The sequence below is a fragment of the Balaenoptera physalus genome (assembly GCF_965194825.1).
Source record: "Balaenoptera physalus genome assembly, chromosome: 3".
Classification (NCBI taxonomy): domain Eukaryota; kingdom Metazoa; phylum Chordata; class Mammalia; order Artiodactyla; family Balaenopteridae; genus Balaenoptera; species Balaenoptera physalus.
In genome coordinates, this window is record NC_138890.1 from 112,805,452 (window position 1) to 112,828,487 (window position 23,036).

Genomic DNA, 23,036 nt, shown 5'->3' on the forward strand with positions numbered 1-23,036 from the left:
GATTATTTGATGACTGTCTTGAAGTATATGTAGGCTTATCATGAGGAGAAGGATGACTAATTTTTTTCCCATTGTTATTGCTGATTCAGTGAGGAAAAGTACTTACATTGTATCAGTAGTTAAAGATAAGAAAGAATTTCTTCACTGGAATTAAGGGATACTGTGGGAACTCCCACTTTGCAGATGTGACTAGATGACATCAAAATCCTCATTTCACCCTTGAATCTGTGAAATTTGAAATGATGTCATCGCAGTGACCAACTGCTACCAATAAAGAGGCTGTTGAATTCGACATTACATTCTTCAGTCACTGCCTTCAGATAAGCATTAGCGGGTACATGCTATGAATGTAGGACTGTCTTGGGCTCTGCTGAAGAATCACAGCATTCTCCTTGTGCTTATATCTCACTGGGGAGACAAGATACAGGAAAAGTTAAGTTCTAGTAAAAGGCAGCTTTTTCTTATGTGTGATACAGATTACAAGAGCAGAGAGCGGGTTTCAGAGGAGTTAGGGGCCAGAGTATGGAAGGCCATTCAAGGCAAGGGGAACAGTATGCACAATGCAAAACAGTATTGACAGATGTGTCAGGTAGGTTTGTGTATGGTTTCAGACCATGTAGGGCATAGACCAGCTCTACTGAAGAAAAAACACCCGTAAACATTCACTAAGCACCAAGCTCTATGCTAACCCCAGTACCTGCGTTTTCTCATTCGGTCCTCATAATAACTCTAACGTACAGTTAGAAACATTAACTCTGTTTGCAGTTGATAAAACGGAGGCACAGAGTGGTTAAATGACTTGCCTAAGATCACGCAGCTAGCAATTGATGGAGCAGGGAATTCAAACTCAGGTTGTCAGACTTCAGCTACTGGGACTAAAACTTAATTCCAGAAACATTGGTATCACTTCCCAAAGGCAAAGCACAAACTGAAGTAGGAATTGTAGGGTTTGAGAGTAGGAAAATGTCTTCAAAAGTATATACCCCCATATCAAGCTCAACGTGTAGGTGTACTGTAAATGTCTGTGAATGAAAAGGCTATTTTCAAGGAGTATATACTCTGGTAGGGAAGACAGACATGTATAAATAACTACAATGTACTGAAGGCTATAGGTACTGAAGGATCAGATTGAATAAAATCTGAGGGGAGAGAAAGTTATCCTACAAGCAGTGTGGAGGAATTGAGGTTTTTGAGTAGGAGTGACATGATGAAAGCTTATTACTGAAAACTTAATCTGCTGACTTGTGCTACTTGTTTCCTTATTGTCAGCAACATTAAGCCACTTGAAACTCCAAGTAAGTTAGATCTGTGGTATAGAAAAGAGGAGGAAATATTTCTGTCTCTCTCGTCCTGCTCACCAAAGTTCTGCTAAATTGGCTTAGATGCTGGAATAACAAATTGGAGTAAGAGCTGAAGCCTAAACTCTGAAGACATGCTGATGCTTTCTGTTCAGTCACTATTGTTCCTGAGAATATAAGGAGCCCCCAGGGTGTAGGGGTTGGGTAGAGGCCTGGAAAGATGATTTGTTGCAAACGTCTAAGAGAATTAGGACATAAGTTCATTCATGTATGATCCTTTTAGAGTTATCCATTCATTCAGTGGGTCTGTCATTCAATGAATATAGTTGACCCTTGAACAACACGGATTTGAACTGTGTGGGTCCACTTACACACAGATATCTTTCAAGAGTAAATATTACAGTACTACACAATCCAAGGTTGGTTGTAGAACCGCAAATATGGAGGAACCATGTATATGGAGGTTATATGCAAATTTTTGACTGCCTGGAGGGCCAGTACCCCTAACCCCCTTGTTATTCAAGGGTCAACTGTATTTGTTTATTGAGTGCCACTGGGCACTTGGTACTGTTCTAGGTCTTGGGACATAGGGGTCTAGTATGAGAAGAAGTATAATAAGACAGCTGCCCTCATGGAGTATGCAAGCCAATAGGGTTATTCAGACCATAAACATTTCATATAGTGACATATGACTCTGAAGAAAATAAAACAGAGCAACAGGATGAATGAAGAATGACAGGATGGAAGAGTAAGCACTCTTTAAAGAGGACTCTCAGAGAAAACCTCTCTGATGTTCCAGCAGACTTGAGTAATAAGGAAAAGCCAGCCATACAAAGAGCAGAGGAAAGAGCATTCCAGGCAGAGGAAACAGCCAGGACAAAGGCCCTGAGGTTGGAAGTTAGAAGAAGAGGCAGCAAGAACCGGGGGTTTTTGCTATTAGCCACATTCAGAGCTTTGAAAAGCATATCTGAAATACTTCTTCAAATACTGTGGCAGTGAAATATTTTAACACTTAACAATTCAATGATTCTCATTATTAACTTTGTTCTTAATAACCATTTAAAATGTTCCATCTGAAAAAAATAGATATTTAAAAAAATTAATTTGAGTATAAACTGACAAATAACAAAAAAGAAATAAAGATGATAGATAATGAGGAATCCAAACTAGGATGAAGGGTTTCAGAGAATCACCTTGAGAAGGGTGGTGGTGAGGGTTGGAAATGAAAGGCTGAAAATCATGTAGTATTTATTAATTTAATAAATCTGTCTTGATGTCAATGTAATCGAATGTTGCCACAAAATAACGGTCTCCTGCTGCTACGTAAATGTTGAGGCCAAGCTCCGATGTTTATTTTCAAGACAGGAGACATTGATCCTTCACTAATAGAATATTACAAGTTTATTTCTATTATGCTAAGTAACCAAAGTTGATTTCATTGTTTGATTTGAAGGATGTTGGTGCTGTCAGAGTTCAGAATGGTCTGGGGCTGGGAGGCCAAGAGGATGAGTATTTTTTCTTACCTAATTAGGCATCCTTGGATTTCATTTTAATATAAATCAATAAAAGAAAATTTTAGAGATACTTAGTCTCTAGGATCTTTCTTCTGATGCCCCAGAGATTGGGACTATTTGGTACAAGATTGTTCTCCCCTGGGACCAAGAGAGTCTAGAGCCAGAGAGTGAGTGAGCTGGATGGGGGCCCCACCCAGTTGGAAAGGCAACAGGAAAAGTGATGAGAGGAAAAGACAGCTACAACAATAGAAGGAGGAAGTGAAGCCAAAAAAACAAGAGAAGAAGGAAAAGTAGCAGTGAACTACAACAATTCACCAGGAAAGGAAAACCACACAGGAAAAAAAAAAAAAACAAAGGGAATTGCAATCTGCTGATTTAGATGCAGCGGATGAGTTTTTGACCATTTGCAGAGGTAGGGCACTTTTACAGTTATCAATGAATGGATGGCGATGGGATCCAGTGATCCAGGTCTCCCTCTTCCTAAGCAGAATGTGAATTAAAAAAACAAAGACCTTGGTTTTGGGGTTTTATCTTCCATAGATCACACAGCCACCTAGATCTGGGAAATGTGATTGACATTTCCCAGAGGAATGAACAAGGCCAAGACTGGAGAGAAGACATGAACTGACCAATTTAGTCAGAGTAAGGAGAATCCTCACCTCTTTTAAAAATCAAAAAAGAAATAGATTCATGCTACATCATTTCTCCTTTTAATAACCTATAGTGAGCCAAGGGATTCACTTTGCAATAGTCAAAATGGGGAGAAATGATGTACTTGATAAAGGACAAGGCTGTAATAAAGCAGGATGTGGCTTGGTGTTTCTGATTTTATTTAATCAGGGGGTTGGCTGTAAGAACAGAATTCATTGCTGCTTACCATGCTGAAGCAAGATCCCATAAGCCCTGCTCAAGTGGTCCCACCTATATTTAATCCAACCTGAATTCATAGAGAAGTTGCCCTTCCAGAATCATGGTACATGAAAGAGTAAATGTTAAGGGGCAGGGGTGGTTGGAAGGATGCATGTATCAGATTCCTTAGAGGGCCTGAAGACATAGGCTGTCTGGGGGAGAAATACACTCTTATTATTCAGTAGTTGTATAAACTAGAAAATGTTGAGAATAATAACACCTACCTCAAATGCTTGTGAAGAGCATTGCGTGAGATACTCTATGTAAAGCACTTAGATAGTACCTGGCACACTGCAAGGGCTTGATAAATATTAGTGTTGTTAATACATAAGAAGACTGTGGCATGCTTTGCAAGAACTGAAATTCTTGTATGGTTGAACCATATACTATTGCCAACAGTCAACCATATTTGACTTGCAAAAATAGCAGTTTCATGTATTTCAATCTAATATTTCCCCCCAAAACTTCCCTATTTCTCTCACCTTTTGTCCTTTTGTCAGGGGCTAAGGGGAAAATAAAGGAAAGAGGGAAGAGAGAGAGGAAGTACAGGGAAAAGAAGGAATGGGAAGGTAGGAGTTTACATGGTAAAGCCCTTTGAAGAACCTTCCCTGACTGGAAGCTGAGGTGATGAGATGCAGTCCTGTTCCCCTCAACCACTCTCACAACCCTTTAGTGAACTCTCCAGGTCTTTAGAAAATTCCTGAGACATGGATGTGTCTCCTTGTGCCACACATGATAAATGCTCCTTTAAAATAAAGAAAATACCCAAACCATAGAATAGAACTGACAGCTCCTAAAAGGACACAGTGCCGAGGCAAAAACAAAGGAAGCAGTACAGGTACGGGGTACAGGGGTAACTCTTCCAGAGGGGTGGGAGAAAGTGCCCAGAGCTGGGTTCTTCCATGACCACCCTTCTCCACAGACTACCCATACCCATCACCAGAGTGAGCTCTTTGCCTGCCACCCTCCTAGAAACTGGACCAGGCTGAAAAGCTAGGGCAAATGTATGTAGTGCTCCTGAAGCCTCTAATTTCTGGGCACCTCCGCATCAAACACAGAATCTAATTAGATTTTTCCAGAGGTCAGTATCCTTGGTCAAAACTCTCCTTAAAGAACAGTATGGAGGTTCCTTAAAAAACTAAGAATTACCATGTGACCCAGCAATCCCACTACTGGGCATACACCCAGAGAAAACCATAATTCAAAAAGACACATGCACCCCGATGTTCATTGCAGCACTATTTACAATAGCCAGGTCATGGAAGCAACCTAAATGCCCATCGACAGACAAATGGATAAAGAAGATGTGGTACATATATACAGTGGAATATTACTCAGCCATAAAAAGGAGCGAAATTGGGTCATCTGTAGAGACATGGATGGATCTAGAGACTGTCATACAGAGTGAAGTAAGTCAGAAAGAGAAAAACAAATATTGTATATTAACGCATATATGTGGAACCTAGAAAAATGGTACAGATGAACTGGTTTGCAGGGCAGAAATAGAGAAAGATGTAGAGAACAAACGTATGGACACCAAGGTCGGGGGGTGGTGGTGGGATGAACTGGGAGATTGGGATTGACATACATACACTAATATGTATAAAATGGATAACTAATAAGAACCTGCTGTATAAAAAAATAAATAAAATAAAATTTAAAACTTAAAAAAAAAACAAAAAACCCCTCTCCTTAACATAGCAACAACTTTAGCCCTAACTAGCGTCCACAGGGTTGGACACATTAAGTTTCTCCTCAAAGAATTAAAATCCCATGAGTATTACAGGGTAGGAGGTAAGCTCAGAGTAGCAGACCATAAGTCAAAAATGTATTCTTTCTTAACTTTCTTAGCACTGGCCCCCAATACTACAGACAACTTGTCTTAGAAGCTGAGTGAGGCTAATGGGGATTTGCCTTGTAGTAGTCAATAGCTCAGCAACATGTGGCAGGGAGATCCTTCTCTCCTCTGCCTCAAAAATTTAGGTCCAAGGAAAAAGACCTGAGGAGTCTAGAAAGCTGATGATAATTGGATTATAACATTATTCATCTGATGAGAAATCTGGTTTGTACATGTATAATCTAATGATGATGATGCTAGCAGGTAGTAATTACCACCACAGAGTACTTATATTTATTTATTTTCATTTTTATTTTTTGGCTGCGTTGGGTCTTAGTTGCAGTGCGCAGGTTCTTCGTCGTGGTGCGTGGGCTTCTCTCTAGTTCTGGCGTGCCGATTTTCTCTTCTCTAGTTGTGGTGCACAGGCTCCAGGGCCCATGGGCACTGTAGTTGTGGCACATGGGTTCCAGAACACGTGGGCTCTGTAGTTTGTGGCATGCGGGCTCTAGTTGAGGCACATGAGCTCAGTAGTTGTGGCACACGGGCTTAGTTGCTCCGTGGCATGTGGGATCTTAGTTCCCTAACCAGGGATCAAATCCATGTCCCCTGCATGGTAAGGCAGATTCTTTACCACTGGACCACCAGAGAAGTCCCCAGAGTACTTACAAATCTTCAGGAGCTTACTGCAGTATATAGGATGGAATCCAACTGGTTTCAAAGACTTTTTGAACACCCCAAAATAAAATATTTAAAGTGCCCTCTATATCTTTGGGAAGTATACATGACCCTGATAGGATTGTTTATTCCTTATGGCTGACTATTGGCAATGACAATATTCAGCACTTGTCTTAAACAGATTTTCAATACTGTTCTTAAACTATTTCAAGGTAAATAAAATACAATTGTGATATATTTTATCTTCCTTTTCTGCCACACTTGGTTAGAAGACCCAGTTATGTTGGAAAATTATGAACAGCAAATGTAGTGCTATTTTTTTCCCTGCATTTCCACTCCCAACAGAAGGAAATGCTACCACCTGGAATGCTGCACAGCCTCCCTCTTGAGACTGGGGCTTTTGTCAACTCCAAGAGTGCAAAGACATCATATTGGCATAACCTTAGCAGGTGAAAAACCATTGTGAAGATTTCGGAATGCACTAAAAATATATAGTAATACTTTTGAATAAAGAACACTCTTTGGCATGCTACCTATTACATAACTTTCAACATTTAATGACAAAAATCCAGCCAGTGAACACTGCAACACTTGGAATTTGTTTTGCAAAATGTGCTAAAGTGTGAGAAATTGCCATACATGGTAGCCCAGTTTTGTTTTTTTAAAAAAATTTTTATTCGTCTTCAGCTTATGCACAATTCTTTGGATCAGAATTATTCCAAGTTCCTAAATTTCCAATTCTTGATAGTGTTAAAAAAACTAGGCACTCTAGAGATGGAACTATTTAGAACCAGTAGATTTGCACACTGTCTCTCCTAACCCACTGGTAAGTGTTTATGAATATCTAAATTGGGATTTTAAAAATCCAGGGCAATAGGTTAAGAAAACAGTCATTGCCTCAGATTAACTGATGTTAAACCAATAGCAGTGTGTCAAATAATGTTAATTTGAGGCCCCGTTTCATTTTTTATTCTGGTATGAGAGACCATGTTGCATCGTATTGTAGTTCTAATGACTCTGTTCATTTCACTACTTTGGTACATGGCATGTGAACATATTTGCGAATATGAGCACGCTGGTCTGTTTGGGAGTGAAGTTTCTTTTTTTAAATTTTTTATTTTTATTATTTATTTATGGCTAAGTTGGGTGTTCGTTACTGCACGCTGGCTTTCTCTAGTTGCAGCGAGCAGGGGCTACTCTTTGTTGCGGTGCGCAGGCTTCTCATTGCAGTGGCTTCTCTTGTTGCGGAGCATGGGCTCTAGGCACGCAGGCTTCACTAGTTGTGGCATGCGGGGTCAGTAGTTGTGGCTTGTGGGCTCTAGAGTGCAGGCTCAGTAGTTGTGGCGCACGGGCTTAGTTGCTCCGTGGCATGTGGGATCTTCCCAGACCAGGGCTCGAACCTGTGTCCCCTGCGTTGGCAGGCGGATTCTCAACCACTGCTCCACCAGGGAAGTCCCGGGAGTGAAGTTTCATACGGTAGTTTGAGTGACAAACATCTCAGAGCTTGCTCACATTCCTCTGTGGAATAGTCACTTCTAAGAGAAAGAGGTGTGGCTTCGTGGTCTGGGAACAGGACAATCAGCCAGGAACACAGAGTTCTCATCTTGGAACTAGTTCTATTTTCTTTATGGATCAGATCATGCTAATGAATTTTTCTAGGACTCAGTTTCCCCAGTTTAAAAAGCTGGTCAGGAAAATCTAATTAACTGGGGTATATTCTGCTAAACGACTTCAAATGAAAAGTGATATGAATGTAAGTAGGGAGACGTTATTTTCTTAAACTAATTAGTTCTATAAAACAAATAAATAATAGTATAATTTTGTCCTTTGGAAAAATTACCCCCAAACAAGAAAATTCATTTTTATGTGTAAATAGTTTATTTTAAACTATTTTCTACTCTAAATGTTTTTCTTTTTTAAGTTAACATGCTAAGTATTTTGTGTGATGCAAATAATTAAATTCATGATTAGCTTCCATTTAAACATAAGGAGGTAGTCTCTTTGTTCTATGTAGCAAAGGGAAATCTTTTCTAATGTTCCATGCACTGTAAGAATACAGACATTATTAACCTTAATGTTTTAGAGAAAAAATTAGAATCAAAGGAATGTATAGTCAATCTAGAGCTTGAGCAGGGTGGTATAATAAACTGCCTGTTTTAAAATGATAAGGACTTCCAAGAATAAGATGCAGGTTCCAGAAAGAGAAAACTGTGCATATGTGCCCAAACAAAATGGGAGGGAAAAAAGACCTAATGATTGAGTAATTGTGGTGTTCTATATCTGACAGAATAAAGTTTAAAAAAAATCGACCTCAAATGCAAATATTCTCAGGTGGTCAGCATTCCCCTACCCCAAATCTAGCTCCCCCAAATTAATCAGCTTCATAAGTGAGGTTTAAAAAGCCCCAAAACTTATAAAAAATATATTGTGATTCTTTACACTAGGAAGCTTTAAAGCTCCAATTTCTTCCCCCTTTTAAAAAATGAAAACAAACAAAACATGGATCTTCAATTCTGTGTCTGGGATCTCAAATTTGGCTCTGAATATGTGTTTCAAATCTCATTAATTACAAAATTGGCCCCATGAGATACAGTTGCTGATGCAAAGAACACTCTTTATACTCAAAATAATTTGAACAAGGGCAAAGAAGCATTTTATTTACATGTGTTAACATTAAGAGAAAAATAAAACAGAGATGATGGTTCAGGTAGCTGCTTAGATATTTTAATGATAATTGATTTGATTACTTAAGCTGTAAGGTTACCATGTGGAGGAATACCACGTGAAGTCATGTTTTCACTTTGTATATTTGTTGCATGATAACATTCTTGTAAAGGTAACTCTGACATTAACTTGGCAAATTCTGAACTAAGACCTTTTGGCATTTTATTATTTCCAGATACTAAGACCAAATTGTTTTGAATTCCATACCCCACTGTGCAGATCTATAATTTATTTATTTTTTAAATATCAGAAAATATGCCATTACTCAAGACTCTTCCATGTAACAAATCTGGGTAAAGACCAATGAAACGAATAACTTACAGCTGTAGACAGCAAACAGCCTTTCTTGTTTTCTTTCTTCATTTTCCTTTCTCTTCAGGAAACAGCAAATTAAACCATGGCTATTTGTGGTCTTGTACTATAAGAACACATACATTTTCATCTTATTAACAAATTTGTTGGCTCACTGGGTAGAAAGTAAAGTCCACTATAAAGATGTCTTAATACCTAACATGGGGAGGGTCATCTGCTTTGTATAGCCACAACATAAATATCTTGCTCTGAGAGATGGTGCCCATTGGCTGTCTTTAAATGGATACTGAAGAGCAGAGCTCAACAGCCCTGGTTACATATAAGAATCACTTGGGGCTTATAAAAAGTACAGATGCCTGGGTCCATCTCCAAGGTTTCTGATTTAGTCTGAGACAAACAAACAAAAACCAACAAAAAAGAAATAAATTCTCCTAAGGCAATTCTAATGTGCCCTGACTGAGAATCAGAGAGAATCCCAACACCAGTGCAAAGATAATATCGAATTTGTTTTTAGATAATAGTATAAAACCCACTCTTGGTTTTAAATGGAAATCTTACCTTATTCCAGGTGTGGGCAGCAGCTGCCAGAGCTCTCTCCTTGACAGCATTCTCGAAGCAGCACCTTACAGAGAACATTCTATGGGAGATAGAGCCTGGAGATGCTAATAATTTTCTGGGTTAAAGCTAATGGAAGTAGATAATTGAACAACAAATTACACAGTGCTAACCTTGAAGGTAGAGTTTGTAAAGAGTGGCAGCCTAATAACATTTGAGCATTTTGAACAAAAGTTCATCAAGAGAGGTTCATCAAGAGAACTCCTTCCAGTTCTTCAGAGCCCATGAATGCCATGTCCCCATCACCAAATCATTGCAGGTCATTGTAAACAGAGAGAATTTTGAGTAAGAAATGGCAAATTACTTCTATTGAAAATCAATCAATTTAAGCCACTGTGACTTTTATCATGTTATCTTCACTCCTATTGGCTGAATTTTTGTCCTTTTAATAAAAGCATGTTTATTTTTCTTATATCTTTTATATCAGTCAATCCTCTTTTGTTTTCATCATCTTTTGTTATCATATTCTATGGCTACTTCATTTAATCCTGTTTCTGTTATTCTTCTTACCTATCTTTTACACTTCACCTTTTCCAATTTTTTTTCATTTTCCTTAACATCAGTATGGCAGGTCCTTTCTCTTCATTTTTCCCAGTGTTTGATTTATGTTTGGTTGCCAGCACCTTTTCTGATTCTCTCTTTTTTACTGACTGCCTTTCCTTACCTTCTGTTGTTTTATTCCTATCACTTGCTGTCAATGCCCACACAAGCCCATTTCTTTCCATTCCATCTATTTCCGTTTCTCCATATACATTTTTATGATCCTACTACTAAAAGCTTAAAGCTGTATGTGCAGAATAGAAAGGTACCTTTCTCCATTTGACTCCTTTCCTCTCCCCTCCCATAGCTGTTCCATGTCTTTTCATCCTTTCCTGATGTTTTCCCCCATCCGACCGACCCCCACTTGCACCACTCTTCCCTTCTCACTCCCTATTTGATGCCCATCTCTTCTTTTTAACCCTATTTGCACTTTGTCTGATTTTACATCCAAGGATCTCCACGAGATGAAATTCAACTGGGAACCAGGTTGTGTGTGTTTTAGAAACTTTTATGCATTTACTGAAATGGGATTAGGGGCTTGGATCCAGAAATACTCTGGGGCAGCCTTTCAGCTGTGGCACATCTTTGCACACCTTGGAGGGCAGCTGGGGCCTATGCTGATGGACAAGGACAGGGATGTCTTTAAAGGCCTTCTATGGCCCTTTCCACTCCAAAGGTCAGGATGAGTTGGCATTAACGACAAAGGCTGGAAAAGCAGGCCAGGTGGGGATACCTGGAGTTCTTTTCTGCAGCAGATCTGGCAGGGAAGCTGGTGCGTGGTGCGCCGCGGGCCTCCGGTCTTAGGGGGACGGGGTGGAGGCCACTGAGTCCCCAGAAGTCACCGGGCCATCTTTGGGAGGCAGGCCCTAGTAGAATGCTCCCCCAGATTGCAGGGCGCGGCCCCAGGGGCCAGGCGACGCCATCCCAGCGGCGCCAAGTGCCGGAGGCTGTCCCTCCGCGGGAGGGAAGGCGAGTCCCTCCCGGTTGCTGAGCCAGAAGGTCGAGGGAACGGCGCGCGTGTCCCTCCGCAGCCGGCCCTCTGGGAGCAGGGCGGAGGGTGACACCACAGGGAATAGGGCCGAGGGCGGCAGAGATCAATCCTGGGTACCGGCGCGGGGTCACAGGCAGGAGAGGACCGAGAGAAAGGGGCTGGTGGGGGGGACCCCAGGACGGCTAGGGCCGTAGGTCTGCCTGTGTACTCGGCGGGCGCCCAGAAGTCTGGGGCCGCCACGGCTCCAGCTCCGTCGGCTCCTGCCAGAGACTCCAGGCCGCACTTTCCCCTCCTCCCGGCGCCTTCTCTCCAGTGAGGAGCCGAGCGCGGGCGGCGCGGGGGGAGGGGCGGCAATGGAGAGAACAGCCAGTTGTTTAAAATCCTTCTAGAGCAGTTTCTAATTCCCCCCTTGCGCCGGGGTTCGGAGGGGGGAGGGGGGTAGAAGAGCGGGTGGAGGGAGGAGATCTGAGAGGGAAGGAGGGAGGGAACCCAGGAGGGAGGGAAGGAGGGAGGAGACTGCCGCTTAGGCTGTAGCCGCCGCCGCGCGCTTCGGCAGGCCGGAGGGAGGGGGGAGGCCTGTCAGTCTCATGCGTTGCCTGGGCGAAGGGGGCGGAGCTTTGGCGTGGGGCGGCCAATAGTGGGGGTAGCTGCGTGGGTCGCCATGGGGACGGGGCTGTTCCCGGGGAGGCTGTGATGGGTTGACAGGTGCGTGACAGTGGGAGCTGCTCTCGGCACAAGCATGTACGGCAAAGGCAAGAGTAACAGCAGCGCCGTCCCGTCCGACAGCCAGGCCCGGGAGAAGTAAGTGTCTCCGCTTCTCACCCACCTCCGCCTTCACACGCGCGCACACACACACACGCACGCACTCGCACACTCTCTTGGAGACACACAGACACTCTCCGCCCGGGGAGAGCCTGGGGTGGGCTGGCAGGGGGAGGGGTACGCGAGGTGGGGCATGCGGTGCGGGGAGCGGCTGTTTCCCAGGAGGGGCTCGCGCGGGGCGGGCGGCCCTGGGGTCTGGCGGCGGGAGGGAGCGAGTGTATCGGGGGGCGGCGGCAGTGCTGGTGGCGGGGATGGAAACTTGTTTGGGTGATTGAGGGAAATAACCCGCGGGTTCACCTCCTCACAAAGTAACTTTAGAGCTGGGGTCCGGGGCTGCGGGGAGCGGAGAGACTACGTGGGTCGCGGGTAGGGGGAGAAAGGGCAGCTGCGTGGAGGAGGGCAAGCGGAGGGAATGTGGGTGTTTGGCGGGGAGGGCAGCGCGAGCGGCCGGCAGCGCGAGGGGCGCCGCGGCGGGGGCTCGGGTGCCGGGACTCGGGGCCGGGTGTGCCGAGCAAGGCGAGGGCGGCGGTGCCGGGCGCGCGGCGGGCGGAAGCCGGGCGCGGAGCGGCCGAGCGGGGCCCCGCCGGGCGCGGAGACGCGCGCGGGGCGCGGAGGGCGTGTGCGGCCGTGGGTCGGGTGGGCGTCGGGGCTTTCTCCGGCCGGCGGAGGGACGCGGCATTCTCATCCCCGCGCGCCTCGCGGAGCCCGGGCAGGGGGCGCCAGGGGCGCCGCTGAAGTTTGGGAGTCTAAGACCGAGTTCCCTGTGAAGAAAAGTGTGCTGGCGAGAAGCGGGATCTGCTGGGGTAGGCTGGCGTTTTTGCCGCTCTCAGGCGACCCGACTCCGCGGCGGCCGGGGCTGGAGAACTTTTTTTGGAGACTTGCAACCTCTCAAACGTCTGGGGGCCTCGGCGGCCCGGGCGGCGGGCGGGGCGGGGGTCTCGGGGCGCGGAGGGGTAGCCGTGGGAGCCGCGACGGCCGGCGCGAGGAGGGCTGTCTGCGGTGGGGAGGGGGCAGTGGTCCGAACGGGGACTTGCGGGAAGGGTAGAAGCGTGGATGCGGGGAGGAGTTAGTTGTTTGGTCGGGGTGGCGGGGAGATACAGGTGTTAACTTCGGTGGGAGCGCAGAGGAGGCTGGCGAGAAAAGAGCCCCTCCCGGCCTGGGATGCCACCGTCACGGCAAGCTGCGAAGCAGGGTTGTTTGCTGCTATTCTTATGTACTTGTAACTGTGATTTGGTTGTTACTAACAATGAGAGCGAATAGTGACTGTGACCACTGAGGAAGAACCCCTCTTTTCTGTACAGCAGATCTAACAGTGATTCCCAGTAACCGCCTCCACTCTGAGGGTGAAGTGTATCCTTGTCATTGGACGCGCTCTGCCTTTCCTAGGGGTTCAGACTGGGAAAAAGTCTGAGAGCATCTCTCAAAAGCTGCTTTAGTTACCTTGCGCGCGGAAATAGCTGCGTAAATAAAAACCGAACGTGCAAACTACCGAGTTTCCCTCCTAGCTGGCAGTTAGTAGTCGTCTCCTGAAAGTTTCTTGTGCCCTAGGGATGGGAACGTTTCCTAATCTTCGTGTTGGCAGCAACACACATAATTCCTGTAGGATTTAGGGGAGGCAGGCCTTGATGTGGCAAAACAAAAAAAATTAACGGAGAGGTACTTTTCCCCCCCCCCTCCCCCCAGAGGTATTTTCTGAATTATATTCAGGATCTTGTTGCTGTGACAAGGAGTATGTAAAAGGCTTAGCATTATAGCTTGCTTAAGAAACAGCAAGTTACTGGAATTGAAGTTTTGAAATAGCCTAATCTGTGTGCATTTACTATTTGGTTGCAATATATCTGAGAAAATAGAGACATTTAGGGAAGATGTTTTAATGATTTTTGGATTTAGAGTATTTGGATTTCACATTTTTGGGAGTGAAGGAATTGAAATGTGTATTGAGGTATAATCTTATTTATTTGGGGAGTGGTTGAATTTGAGAATTAAAGTAATTTTGTATTTTACTTGAATTTCCAGGAATGGCTGAATTTAATCTATATTCTGATAACTTTGTAAAAAATTTTTTTTAAGTATCTAATACAATAATGAGGAAGTTGAACCTGGTGTGTCTGTAGTCCTTTCTAGCTCTAATTCTGTGATATTGCCATTTTGCTGTCAAATCTACCAAACTGAACACCAAGTAACATCTACTCTTGTAGGCAAAGTGGTGACGGTTCTGCTAGATGGTGCTATTTGATTTAAATATATTTCTTCCATTCATTATAATTGGCAGCAGGAATCCTGGACTGGTTTGCCTTATGAACTAAATATAGGTGAAGAGGCCACTTTTGGAGAATTGACAATGACTGTTCTGGGTTAATTGTCGTTGCATTAATTTCTAGGTGAATGTTGCTTGAATCTAAGACAAACATTGAGATAGATTCTGTTTTGTGGAATAGACTTAGTTTCATTTTGCTGGGAGAGTTGATCTGATCACTCATTTTTTCCCTTTAAGTGTACTTGGGACTTTAATGGCACTATTCTACAACAAACAACCTACTAAGTTCTGAAGATAGGAATCTTGAAGTTGTCTTTAAAATGGATGCCCCCCAGATTAAAAAAAAAAAAATTTTTTTTAAGGTGGCAGATTTTAAAAGTTACCTGAGTGAAGACAAACGCTCTGTTAGTAAGCAAATCAGAATTGTACTGGCCTTAAAAGTCACAGAAATGTTTTTTAGTAATGAATATGTAAATATTTATTTTACTCTAATAAAAACATTCTGAAAACTGAGTCATTATTAAAAATAATGGCATGCACATAAAATAAAAATATTGGTTTTATAATCTATCACGAAATGTATTTTCCAATGAGTTCATAGTAAATAGCAGACAGACCCTTACCTATATTATATCTTTGCTTTCTCTTTTGTTAAGAAGTCATTATATGGAATACTTCAAATTAATTTGTAGGTTTTACACAGGTTCTATATTTTCACTATACAGTTCTGAACATAAAACTGGCTGAAGTCAGGTTAATTACTGATTTTGTTGTTTTAAAAGCCAGACAGATCAAGTCTATACAAAAGTTTGGATTAGGTTTAATTATAGAGAGAGTGATTGAAAACCCTTGGAGGGAGGAAGGATGTTTGTGTAGAAATTTAAATTCTGATCCTGTTAGGTCATTTACCCCTTTAGCAGGTTTTCTTTGTAACACTGCACTGCAATCCCTTGCAATTAAGTAACTGTGGAATTGGTTGTTTAATGTCTGTCTTCCTCTAAAATGTAAGTTTCTTGAGGGCAAGGGATAATGCATCTAATTTCTTCTCTGAGGTATCCTTGACATTAAGAATAGTGTCTTCAAATGTCAAAAGCACCAAATAGTGTTGAATAAATGAAGATGTTAGACTCAGGGTCATTTTTTCAGTGTGAAATTTGTTTTTCAATGACCTCCAAAATAAGAACTTTGGAAGTTTGAGTTCCATATTCTCTAGCCTAGGTGTATTTCAAAAATAACCTATAACAACAAAACAGTAATCATTATTTATTTGTCATTCAATGTGTCAGTCACTGTGTTCAGCACTTTATATATATTTCCTCTAATTCTCCCAACAATTCTGCAAGGTATTGATTTTTTTTTTTTTCCTCCATTAAAGAAATAAGAAAACTCTGACTAGTTAAGTAACTTTGCCCAGGGATACAGTACTAGCTGGATTTCTAACAAAGATATCTCTGCTTAAAACCTGTAGTGGAAGATGAAAGATACATTTTTTTTCACTATCACAGACTGCTTTCTTGATTTAGGGTAGAATGCTACAGATTTAGGGAACAGCATTACATAATTAGGTATAACAGACTGTAAAGATTGATCAGATATGCAGTTTTAACCATTGGTGCACCTTATGCTTATACACTCCATTTTAACAGATTACAGATATGTGTGTGGTGTGGGGAAGACAAACTTCAGGAGGGAAAGTTGGAAGCCTAAAATAATGGAGAAGCCTTGTTTCTTGAGATTTTTCCTTCCGGAAATTTGTTTTATCACTTAAGTTTTGAAATTAGACATTGTAGTTGTGAACAATTTCTGTATGAAATGTTGCTGAACTTTAAGCTACTCTGTATGCCACACTGCCACAGAAAGATTAACTCGCACCTGCAAATAGATGAGTTGTGATACTGCTTTTTCTTAAACTAATTTCATCTTTAAAATTGTGTAATAGCACAGAAAGATGAATCTGCTATAAAGCAACATTGAACATAAGGTACACATACTAAACAGTGATATTAAGTAAACTTGTCAGAAACTACAGAAATCTAACTGTGCATCTAACCTGGGGCTCTGAAAAGTAACTTTGGTTTTTAAACTATGAAAACAACATATACTCATTTTTAAGTGGTTAAAGTCTAAAGATCATTTAAATGCTACTCCATATAGATTGTCATGCTTATACATGAAATAGAATTTAGTCAAATAAATTCTGGTCATTTAGGAAAAACAGTAAGTAAATACTACTCCATATAAAAGAGAGTTTGTAAGGATTAGTATCTACCAGCATTTTTATTATTTTATTATTAAGTTTCCCCCCTAAAAATGATAAACTTTTCTTCTTCCTTCCTTCCTTTCTGAAGGAAATAAAGTTAAGACAAGTGAAGTAATACAAATCTCTTCAGAAACTTGATTGCATTAATGCAGTTAATGCAATTCAAGATTTCTAAAACTAATGAAGGAATATCTTTATGGGCATGAAATTTTCTATAAGATATTAAATTGACTCTTCCCTTCCCAATCTCCAGGATATTTCCTCCAAAATACTTGTATCTAATATGTCATCGTAGCTATGGGAGCTTTTCTTTTGATTGATCTCTTTTCCATTATTTTAGAAGTATCCAAAAAATGATTGTTTGAAGGAACAAACCTGAAGAAAAAAAGCGTAAGATGTTGAGAGTTAAATTTTAGTATTGTTTATCTACAGGTTTATTACTCTTAGAAATAGTATTAGTGTATTTTGAAATGTATTTTTGAAATGTATTTATTCAGAGCTATGAAAGAAAAAAAATGGAAAGGTTTATTCCCACACTTTAGAGCCAGTTTGCCATATAAAACCAATTCAGGATGAAAAAAAAAGCATCAAGTTTTAGTTGCTTTGCAGTAGAGAAGTAAATGTGTCTTACATCTTCAATTACTACTAGAAAATAGAATTATTTTGTTTTAAAATTGAAACATACCCTGTGGGTGGGGGTTGGAATACCTAGGTTGCCATTTATTAACACTTCACCCCAATAGTTTATAGAGTTAGAAGTAAAATTTGGGAAAAAAACATTTTGAATTTAGAATGTTCTCTCTTCCATAGAGATCACAACTGTTACATTAATATTGGGACATAAGATTGAGGATTAATGTACTGGATTTAAAAGACATGAAACTACTTCTTGGAATGTATAATTTAAAATATGTATTGAAAATAATTATAATTTTATTTTGGAATATGTGGGGATATTCTCTACTATTGTGCGTACATTATTGCTTTGACATTGGTATGGGAATGATATAAAATATTTTACTAGTGACACTGTTGCTTAGTAGTATGTGAGCCTCTGTAAACATGCTAAAATATTAATTTTATTAATAACATTGTTTCTCAAAGGAGGGCCTTAAAATAGCATTAGAACAATAGAATAAGATATATTTGTTAAAATCTGAAAAGAGTTTGGGATAAAAAAATAAGTGGTTATATTTAGATTTTAAACTTTGCTTATCAGATTTCATATATATTTTACATATGTAATATCTATTAATGTAAGGTTTTGTTAACATATGTATACGACTAGACTTCACATGACTTATGACTTGCACTGTGAGAGTTATTTGATTACTGTACCAAAACCCCATGTATACTATAAAGAGTGATCTGAAGGATGGTCTACCAAGATTTATATGCTACTTGTTTTCAGTAGTGTTAGAGAAATAGTAGAGGCTATTCTTCCCCGAACTGTGTATCTTAGTCATTGTGTGAGATGTTGAAAAACAGGCAGAAAATGTTCCATCCAGGGAAGAATAGAGTTTTTCCAGATAACTTTTAATAACCCTACAAGTTGCTCGAATTTATGGTTGGTCATAATGAGTAACTGGTAATTTTTGTCACAGAAGGTTGATAGTTAAAGATTTTTGAAAAGTGGAACTAATAATGTTTTTGTAACATTAACAGAACCAGAAATTTATCTGGGCTCATAAGAGCCTGGGCATTTCTAATGCAGTGAAGGATTTAATATTTGTTCTTTGTTCATCTTTAAAAGAGACAATTTAGTTGGTGTCACTTCTTTAGTAATGACAAAACTACCCTCATATTTCACTTTAAGAATTTTGATTATTCTATTTCATGTAGGGCCCATACAGTTTTCCGACAGTAATGAGCCATCATAACATTTTAAATCGCAATTCAGCTGGAGTGAGCTTGAACCAATGACCTCGCAATTTCTTATTTTTGATCTTCTGTATTAATTTTGCTTCATGGCATATCAAACAAGTAGTTGAGCACAGAAAAAATTGTAGAAACTGAAGTATAACACTTCATTTTTCTTTCTTTTTTAAAAGAATTTTAAAATAACTATGTATAATATAGTTTTAGTTACTAAAGTATTTTAAATTTTTAATTGGTATAATCTAAGCTATATTAAAATACTGATGAAATATTTGTGAAGGTAAGTAGATGAACATTTTTATGAGGCTCTGTCCGTGTCTAAGTAAGGAGTTGATGCCAAAAAGAGGGTCTCACCTGAAATTAATGATTATTTTTCTTCAGTGATCTGATATTTGCCTTGATTCTTCTTTTTACCTACTTAAAACTTGAGAAAAAAACCAAAAGCTTCTTTACTGATGGAAGAAAGTGAGGTAAATGAATTATTTTATTAAAAATGATTTTATTTAAACAGGATTAAAATGAATGTTTTCTGTAAAATAACAAAATCCTAAATACTACATAAAGAGCTTGTGGAGTTTTGTCATAGTAAGTTTAATGTTTAATAGTAACAATAACGGCAAATACTGTTGTTTGAGTATTTTGTTTCTGTTTGGCACTTTACTTGCATTGTCTCATTTAATCCCCTCAAGAATCCACTAGACTGTAGGTACTATTTTCTGTTAATGTTACAGAAGAAACAGAGGCTTAAGAGTTTATTGTGCTTTTGGGGGCAGGTATCAAAACAGGAGATAGAAAATGGCTTAATTGATCAGGGCTTAAAAATCTCACATAACAGGATGTCTGGAAGGAGGTAGTTTCAGAGTTAATTCAGGGAATCAAGAACACCAAGAGATCAGCTTCTCTGCCATCGTCATGGTTTCCCTCTCATGAATGCAGCATCCCTGCATCAGGTTCCCAGTATCACTTCGTCACACAACCAAGAATGAAGGCAGGAAAAAGGGCAAGGTTTTTCCTTTATGTCTCATTAATCAGAGAGAAAACCTTTTCTGGAGGTGCTTAGCAGATATCTTCTTATGCCTTATTGAAGAAAACTGTAAAATTCCCTCTCCTAAACCAGTTACTGGCAAAGGTAATGGGATTACCATAATTGGCTTAAAATCAGTCATCCTGTGGGCTGGAAACATTTCTCCTTTGTACCTGACTACCTAAACAGAACTGGAGGTCTTTGGCAAGGAAGATGTATCTTGAGGATATGGAGAGAATAAAGTGGGTCCCTGCCTTATGGAACTTGCTTTCAAGTTTGAAGGAGAAACATATAATAATAAACAAGTAAATAAATATAGTAGGCAATTTCAGGTAGTCATAAGTGCTAAAAAATAATAAAGTAGTGTGGTGTAATATAGAGAGTGACTGGGAGGCTACATTAGATTGGGTGGTCAGGGAAAGGTTCCTGGAGGATACGTTTAAGCAGAAACCTGAGTAATATTGAAAGAATCAGTCATGAGAAGATTTGGGGTTTAGAGCATTTTAGACAGGTCTAAACTGCCATTGAGGTAACCTCTCAGCATCAGCATAATTGCTCAAGGATATGTAAAATATGAGTCAGAATTGGGATGAAGCTGTGCTTTCTAGAGCCTGGTTTTGGTTTTTATTGAGGAATTGGGTGGTGGGTTTAGTTTATCTGGGTTTTCCTAAATAATAAGGTTGCCTATCTCTTGTCTTCTAAACCCTAGGGATATAGTTGTTCCTAATGAGGAGAGTGGAACATATGGCCTTTATAATAATGTTGATGGTAGAAATAGCTAAGATTTCTTAAACACTTAAAGCCTGTTGGGTTGACAAAGGATGGTACAACTGGCTAATTATTTCTCATAAATTTCCCAGATTGGATTAGACCCCCTTACTCTGTGCTTCATAGCAACCTCTACTTTTCCTTTTTCACGTCTGTCACAAATTTATGGATTATTTGTGTGATGTTTTGTTTAATGTCTCATCTTCTGGTTAGATTGGAAGTTCCCTGACGAGAGGAACCATGGTTGTCTTCACCAGTGTAGTCTCACTGCTTAGCACAGTGCTTGGAGTTCTGATTAGATATTTGTGGAATAAATGGATCAAGGATGTAACCTGTTATAAATATATCACAACAGGATATCACTATATCTAGCTCATTTTCTCCCCAAATATTTCTAATATTTGGTATCAGGATTAATATGTAATTCCTAAAGAAGAGTTGTCTATAATATAGGCATTTAGTAGTATTGTCTGTGGCTTTCAGGACTACAGGAGAGTACCTAGTTGTATTAGTATGAAATATGTGTATATTTTTAATATGAATTTTTGATAGAATAATCTTTTTTGTGTTTCAGCAAATTTAATAATAAAAATGGAATCATACTTTAGAGTTTCAAGGTATTTTAATATGCTTTATTTAAATCTCTCGATAATTCTGTGAGGTAGGTGATAATTCCCATTGACTGTAGAGATTTGTACATGGAAATTGACTTACCCAACTAGGGTAATACAGATAATATGTGGCAGAGCTTAGTCATATTTAGATTTTTTTGGTTCCAAGGTTAGTGTTTCTTTCATTATACTACAGCTGCCTCTTTTACAATAAGAGATTCATACATATTTTAAGAAGGCTTAGGTATGGATTTGATGCAACAGAGAATCATGGACTAGAAGACAGTTAAAAGTTTATGTCAATACTCGAATGAAGATTTAGGCTAATTTTGGTTGATGAACTCTGTTCTTTTGCCAATTAGCTTCAATTTGGAGAGTTGGGGTAGTGGTTTTTTCCTTTTGTGCCTCTCTCCAATAAGGGAGAGAAAGTTTTTTGATATGGATTATTGATAGAACATTGGTTTTTTTGTTTTTGTTTTTATGGTGGTGAAATATGTATAACATAAAATTTACCATTTTAACCATTTTTAGGGGTACATTTCAGTGGCATTAAGCACATTCACATTGTTATGCAACCATCACCACCATCCCTCTCTAGAACTTTTTCATCTTCCCAAACTGAAACACTGTACCCATTAAATAATAACTCCCTGTTTCCCCTTTCCCCCAGCCCCTCCACCATTCTATTTTCTGTAACAATGAATTTGACTGTTCTAGATACTTTGTATAAGTGTAATTATGCAGTATTTGTCTTTTTTGTGTCTGGCTTTTTTTCTTGCTTAATCACTTCAGCAACTTCATAAAGTTGATATAAGCCCCATTTTACATAGGGGGGAAACTGAGTCTCAGTGAGGTTATATACCTTGTCCAAGGCCATGTAGTAAATTGCATAGTAGGGATTCAAACCCAGGTTTCTGACTCCACTACCCATTTTAGACATCTTGCCTCACTGTGTTTCATTGCTTCGTATGGGAAAAAAATAATGGGAGTTGTGAGGGTGGTGAGAGGGAGGGGACTGCGTGGATAGTTCTCTTTACACATATCCACCATTTTTACTTGGGGTTGGATGCACTCGAAGAGAGAGGTTAAGGAAAAAGGTTAAAGAAAACATTTTACAGTTGCTAAGAAGGTGGGCAGAATTACAGCTACCCAAAGTGTTCCACAAATAGCTCCAAATTCTTTAGCTGGTATCTGAGATTTAGCAACTTGGATGTAATGCTTGTCAGAGAGGAAGATGCCAGTTAAGAGCTCAGGTTATAATTTCAGGTGGAGCTGTTTCTCCATTCTTCTTTCTGTATCTAGAGGCAAAGTAATCTTGCATAAATTACTTTACTTGGTAAATTTTAGCGGCAGAAATAAATAGAAGAATATGTAATGTGTAGAAAAAATACTCTCTCCTCTAATTATGAGTTTATTCTACTTCTCTCTTCCAACCAGCATATGGCCTATTGGTTTTTTTGTTTGTTTTTGGACTAGGGCATCTGGAAAGTTCCATGTGGTCCAGGAGCAATAGTACAACCATATTGAATCTATTACACAGTCATTTCTGTAGTACTGACTATTAGAAAAAATAGAAACAATTCCTTTGTTTCATTTTTTTACAGTGTGATGCGCTGTCATTTATAATTGGATTAAAATTATGATTATACTTTATCAGTGCATTTAAGCTATAGCTATTATTAGGAAGCTATTAAAGGTGTTTCAATAAGCATTTTTTCCCCTGAATTAACCTGAGAGACTGATATTATTCTTTCATTAGAAATATTGTAGTGAAAAAAACTTCAGTGAGGTTTTTTTTTTTACCATAAAATGCATTACATTTACATAAAATATATACATTTACACAATATACATGTGTGTATGTATATACTAGGAATAGTTTTCAGGTAGAAGTTCATTTTGGGAAATGACTTACTAATTCATTTTTAATTCAGATTGGTACTGGTCAGTTTTGTAAGTGAGTTGGACTTTACAGATTCAGGGCCAAAAAGATTAGAGTAT

The 23,036-nt window shown here is 39.9% G+C and overlaps 1 protein-coding gene across 17 annotated transcripts in view; it reads left to right on the forward strand.

The window, feature by feature from the left end:
• The first annotated feature begins 12,050 nt into the window (after nt 1-12,050).
• The window catches only part of SSBP2 (single stranded DNA binding protein 2), a 292,867-nt gene continuing 281,881 nt past the window's right edge, over nt 12,051-23,036 (forward strand). For 2 of the 17 annotated variants that reach the window (XM_082458207.1, XM_082458198.1), the window contains exon 1: nt 12,051-12,216. In XM_082458207.1, coding sequence (XP_082314333.1) covers nt 12,155-12,216 — 62 coding nt within the window. In that variant the 5' untranslated portion in view covers nt 12,051-12,154. Of the gene's footprint in view, nt 12,217-12,893; nt 13,041-19,013; nt 19,103-23,036 lie in introns of those variants that run through there. The other 15 variants (XM_082458213.1, XM_082458200.1, XM_082458214.1 and 12 more) reach the window with 13 other exon arrangements.